The 6,000-nt window shown below is 42.5% G+C and overlaps 1 protein-coding gene across 3 annotated transcripts in view; it reads right to left on the reverse strand.

The window, feature by feature from the left end:
- Positions 1-4,950, reverse strand: part of pcsk5b (proprotein convertase subtilisin/kexin type 5b) — a 75,445-nt gene extending 70,495 nt beyond the window's left edge. For all 3 annotated transcript variants that reach the window (XM_069138269.1, XM_069138271.1, XM_069138270.1), the window contains exon 1: positions 4,311-4,950. In XM_069138269.1, coding sequence (XP_068994370.1) covers positions 4,311-4,490 — 180 coding nt within the window. In that variant the 5' untranslated portion in view covers positions 4,491-4,950. The remainder of the gene's footprint in view (positions 1-4,310) is intronic.
- Between the last annotated feature and the right edge of the window lie 1,050 nt (positions 4,951-6,000).

Consider the following 6,000-nt stretch of genomic DNA (forward strand, 5'->3'; position numbering starts at 1 on the left):
TGTTGTGTCTCTTCATGTGATCCCAGACTGACTATGTGATGTTGAAATTAAGTCTCTGTGGGAGCCCTACTATCTACTGCAGGCCTCCTCATCCTTCTTGTTGCTGAAGGTTAATCTTTAACGCTCTTTATGGCGTTATGGCGTGATGTTTTACTGACATGCCCGAATTTGGTACTGATTAGATGCCTCCCTGTTGGTATTGTGTGATAGATAAAAATATAAAAATTCAAAGTGCCTACAACTTTTGCACAGTACAGTGCACACAAAACACAAACATGTCATAAGAGTTTGTCAGTCATTAACTAAGACAATAAACTTGTGGTCTAAGTGACAACCACCACAGTAGTAAAGTAGTAAAGTGACATTTGTTTTCTAAGTTGTGTTAATGTTGTTTTTTTATATATATGTAACATATATATATATAGATATATATATATATATATAGATATATATATTATACAATTCAAGTTTTGCTGAACTCTTAAAACTCTCAGAGAAAAAAACAAAGGGACGTGGACTAAAAAGGTGAGACCGGGAGGGTAGACAAGTCAAACAAAAATCAACAAAGAGACACAAAAACACAGAGACACAGAGTGAAAGTCAGACAAATGTACAGACACGCACAAACAGACAAAGACTTTGAGTGACAGCGAGAGGCAGAGGATCCACAGTCAGACAATGATCGACAGACGGCAAGCTGCTGGACGGTGATTAGTTTTAATAATTGATAAAGACCATACAATCCCTCAGATGATCAAACTGTCATGGCTGCCAAGGGTCCTGTGGTGCGTTACTGATCCATGGCTGACATCCACCGCCACAGAGCCCATTAGATCAGCTTTCAGCTCATGTACATACAAACATTCTCCAACAGAAGGTGCCAATAAACTGACATGAACTGCCTTTATCGTAGCTTCAAAGCTTCTCCAGGTTTTACAAAATCGACCTTCCATGTGCATCTTCTCATCCATTCCTATCCTCAACTCTATTCTACAAATGTGACTGAAATTGCGACCACGTGATCAGATGGACACGCAGGGGTTATGAACTCAACAGGAACTTCATCTTAATGCAATAAACCCACATAGTGAATCACAACTTCAGCATAACCTTTGGTTCCAGGGAATTATGTTGTCATAAAATTGTGAAGAAAACCTCTTGTCATGGATTTATGATGTCTTGCTTCACAAACGTTTTCACAGGAAGCGTTACATTTCTTTGTCGTCTGATGCAGTACCCTTACAAAACAATAAGTGTTGTAGCTGGATCAGACTACCAAACTACAGGTTCAAGTTTTGCCTAAAAAAGTGTCATTAAGATTAGTGTTTTCTGTCCACAGTGAACAAAGGGACAAATGACACAAGAAGATGAAGAGATCACACAGACACTGCAGGATTCAGCCATGGCAAAGAAAATAATCTCATGCGTCCAAAGAAATGGAATGACCAACTACATGTTTCTAACTTCTTGCTCCGTGTTGCAAATGCCACAGCCTCATCACAGCTATTTGGTTGACGTGACATAGAGCGCACACTGGTATAAAATATTGATTTCATATATTTACATTTGCATGCAAATGTAGACAGATGAAGTAGATTTGATGAGATTTTCTCTGTTCAGTTCTTCAGTGTTCAGCCGTGTCACCCTACAGAACAACCGGCACTCACTTTCATCCCCATCGTCACAACCCCCTTCATCCCGATACCAACTGGCCAAGAATAAAAAATAAAATCAGCAACTGTGGCCAAACCTTAACCAACAAACCAAATGTATGAATAAAATACACCGTCTGTTTTCTGGGTCATCACAGATACTAGAGGATCAGCTTGGACATGAATGATCAGTATGAGTGAGGTATTTGCTGAAAAATGTTTTATCTAGATACTGTACTCTCCAACAACAACACAATGTTGGCCTGATTCCTTTGAGAAATGGTGTAGCTTCAGTACAAACAGCTCAGATAATCACATAAAATGTTATTGATGAAGGCACCTCTAGTCAGTGTCTGGCTTCAGATTATGATCCTCCCTCTCAGGGGCTGTCAATGGCTCCAACTCATCTGTCATCTCTTCAAAACACCAATTTGAACAGATATCCAAATCTGGGGCCTTGTCAGCTGATTTAGACTCAATTTGGGCCAGTGTCTTAGTCTGGGAAGGGGGCTCCACGGTTAAGAGGATTACCCAGAATTCCCCAACGAGGTGCTCGCTCACTCCATGCCAACTCTTTTCATCCATCCGTCTATCTATCGTCCCTTCTTTCACTCCCTCCTTCTTCCATATCCCAGTGTGTGGTTATCTTTGTCTGTTCTCCTCTTTCCAACCTTGTCAAGAAGACTAAATAGTCCCTCTGCCACATTTTTTTCGACCCATCCTCCTTTTTCTCTTTTGCTTTGCTTCCCTTCACAACTTAAAACCTCTTCTCATTTAAGAGTCATACTCGTCACAAACAGTCCAAGCTTTGGTCCAAGCAATTTTAATTAACTTTAGAACACTTGTATCTACAGCAGCACCAAACTGCACTTAGTCTGCTCACTTGATGAATTTAATTTCATTCTCTCTATACATCAGTGCTGCACTGGTATAAGGGAGGGAGGGGGTCGATGACGGAGATGTCAGAGTTCACATTAGGCAACCAGAGTGTGCTGTTATCACTCCCATGGGAGCAGCTTTCAGCTGACCCCAAAACCAGGAAGTGAAGTAAAACTCTTGTCTATGAGTTGTCAAAGTCCAATGAACGCTCCATATTGAGATGGAAATTAGGGCGAATGGTGGGGGTTGGGGGCGACACTGCACTCCACAGGGGAATTCCTATGGGGGGGTGGTATGGAAAAGGGGGGGAGGACTCCACACATTAGTTCTCCTCAAAGAGAGGGGATAAACGAGGCCATTAAGGCCTGCTCTCTAGGGAGTATAGTGGGTGGGCAGGCTGGATAAGGTGGAGAGGGAGGGGGGGGGGGGTTCAATAGCTGTTGACTAGGCTACCCCACAACAACCTGTCAGAATGCCCCCCTCTGTTCCATGCTGTCTTCACGTTGAGCGCTAGCAAGTGCAGGCTTGAACTACCCACGTATTTCAGTCGTATTGGAGCGTGTGTGGGGTCCATAATTGCATGGTGCATTCCTTTTGTCCACAAAGACCACATGACTGCTCTTTAAACTTTGTCAAAACACATTGCAAAGTGACCAAACATGCTCTTCCTCCTGTGCAGACTCCTGTTCATTAATAAAATGACAATATGAAGAAATACAGACAAATATTACACCAATGTCCCCTCTGTGTTTGTGTGTGTGTGTGTGTCTATTTTTTACAGATATGATTGGGAGATATTTTAGACGATAAGTAAATCGTCTAAGTGCTTTTGGCCTTGAGTGTTAGATCCAATGAATATTGTAGTACCTTGCACTGTGGAGGCATTTCTCCTTGGTGAATTTAAAAAATGCAAGCTATGAAAGATTGGCTCCATATTTTTCTCTGAAATATGACAAACATTTCTCTTAAGCGGTGCGTCAACATTACGCAAAAGAAAGCAGAAAAAAAACGCTTACCACCAACAATTTGTGAACAGTGACCAAATGTATGGAGGAATCTACTAAAGAATTAATCTTGAGTGTAAGCAGATCTCAGCTGCCCTGTTTGCTGGCAGCTGACTCAAGAAGAATCCTGTGGCACACAAGCAGAGAAGTGCAACACTAATATCCTCATCTCCCTTCATGTATTGCCATCTTTTTCAGTTAAAAAAAAAAAAAAGTTAATGCTGCACAGCAGAATCTGTCAGGGCAGGTTTTTGAGTCAAATCTTCCAATAAATCACACGGGTGAAATAATACATAAAAGAAGTAGCAACCACATCCGTTATCACATACTGTTAAAACAATGTTCGACCTTTAGATGTCACTTCCAAGATCATAAACCAAACAGCGCTAGCTGTCTCACTAGTGTGTCAAAAGGACCGAGCACACGAGACCGCTGTGGCTGTGAGAGGCTGATCGCCGTGTCTCCAGCCCGCAAACTGATCTCTGGAAACACAGTGAGGAGGCACCTGTTGTGCCATCCAGCTTTTTGGTCTTCTTTGTCCCCGGCAGCTTCTCTCTCCTTTTCCGAGACTCGGGAGAGCTACAGAAAGAGTTGACAAGAAGGTTCGTGGCTCAGGTTTGGGACTTCAAACCTTTTTGAGGTCTCACCCCGTATGGATTGTTGTCTGGTAAAGGGATAGTAAATCACAATGTCCCACTTCTAAGAGTTGACGAAAACGTCTAAAAAAGACACACACGTAAGAGGCAACTTTGGCCGGAGCAAAAGGCGACCTTACCTGTCCCATGTTCCTATAGCCATATTTTTCCGCTATCCACTCGGCCACCTCGGGTCCCCCAGCTATCCTGACTGCCCAGTGGTTGGTGTAAATCCGAGCTTTGCACGGCGGGGACGCAAAGCCGAGACTGAGCGCCAGGACGCATAGCAAGCTTCTTCTCCAAGCTGCGTTGTGGACCATCTTCCCCCACTTTCAACCAGTACTCTTCTCCTCCTCCTCCTCCTCCTCAGCCGACCAGGCAAACAACCAAACTTCTCTTTACGCCGAGCAAGACTCTCATAGAAACACAAATATCCGGGCAAAAATACTGAGAGACAGAGAAAGAGAGGGAGAGAGGGAGGGGGGGGAGGAATGGAGCCCCGCAAAGGAAAAAAAAAATACACCTTATCTTCAAACCTCTGCTTTCCACATGGGAGAGTTGGAAGTTTGCGTTTCGTGTCTTCTCTCTCTGTTCCCCTCTCTCTCTCTCTCTCCCTCTCCCTCTCTCTCTCTCTCTTTTTTTTTTTCCACGGCGGACGAGGAAGGAAGTGTGCGTGTATGTGTGTGTACGCGCGGAGCTCCTCAATGCTGATTTCTCTTCTCCACGAGCAACTCGGATGTTGGTCGTTCAGCTCATCGGGCTTTCATGTGGCGAAATGGCTACAGCGCCTCCCCACAAATAACTAGCTGACACTCTGGAGAGTAGAACCAACTAAAGCCGCGGGGTTTCCCTGCCGAGCTCCGCTGGGTCTTAAAGACACTCGTCTTGGATCCGCCGCTGACCGCCCGTCCGCTAGACACAGCTCTGGGAGGGGTCAACCTGGGTGCCAGCTACGGGGGGCTTCCTCCAAGAGGGCTCCTGGGAAAAAAAAATTAAGAATCATTTACTTTCAAAGCTGGCAGGAAGTTAGAGATGGCTGTAGTACATTTTGAATGACCCTTTTATTGAGTCATAATTCAGTGAAACTTACAAAAGATACCGCAAACAAGTGTGAATTTACAGTTAAGGTGTTCGTGTCTGTGTTATACCTCCACGGCCAGAAGGCCTTTCAATACACTGACCTGAAAAGAAGGGGTGGAAATCACCAGATGCTTCACAATACATGTTATCCCGATATTTAAGTCATGATACAATATTATTGTGATTTTAAACAATTTGCAACATGTGTATTGCAACATCATACTGTGATATTTTTTATTTTATTTTTTATTTTTTTTAAGATTTAGATGAAAATGATGTACCTTAAGGAACAATTTATTATTCTGTTTTATCTAATAAAATAAAGTTTTTGGTCTGTTCATCTCACTTCAGCTTTTTTTATTGCAGTAAAATGTTATCGTCAGGCAGACTAACCAGCGCTAAATTTCAATAAAGACCTGTCACTGTGGTGCATGCACCTGACAGATTTATGCATTTATTCATAAGATTAAATATTGATCCTTGATGTCAATGTATAAACACAATAGCGTGGTGCAAAATATCACAATAGCATGTATTCATCTTATTTTCTTCCTACCACTACTCAAAATGACAGCATTATTAATAGTTTTGTCTTTGGTGTGGGATTTTGTCAGTCACAAACACCACTGGCAGACCTAAAGGCTGCAAATGGTGAAGAAAAACACAATATACTGAACATGTTAAGATGATTTGATACTTGGTTTGACATCAAGCTACACTTTTAAAAATACATGTATAGTTTGTTATAAC

Source organism: Embiotoca jacksoni, unplaced genomic scaffold, assembly GCF_022577435.1.
Source record: "Embiotoca jacksoni isolate LCO1_2020_lvr unplaced genomic scaffold, fEmbJac1.0.p SCAF_8, whole genome shotgun sequence".
In the NCBI taxonomy this organism is placed as follows: Eukaryota; Metazoa; Chordata; class Actinopteri; family Embiotocidae; genus Embiotoca; species Embiotoca jacksoni.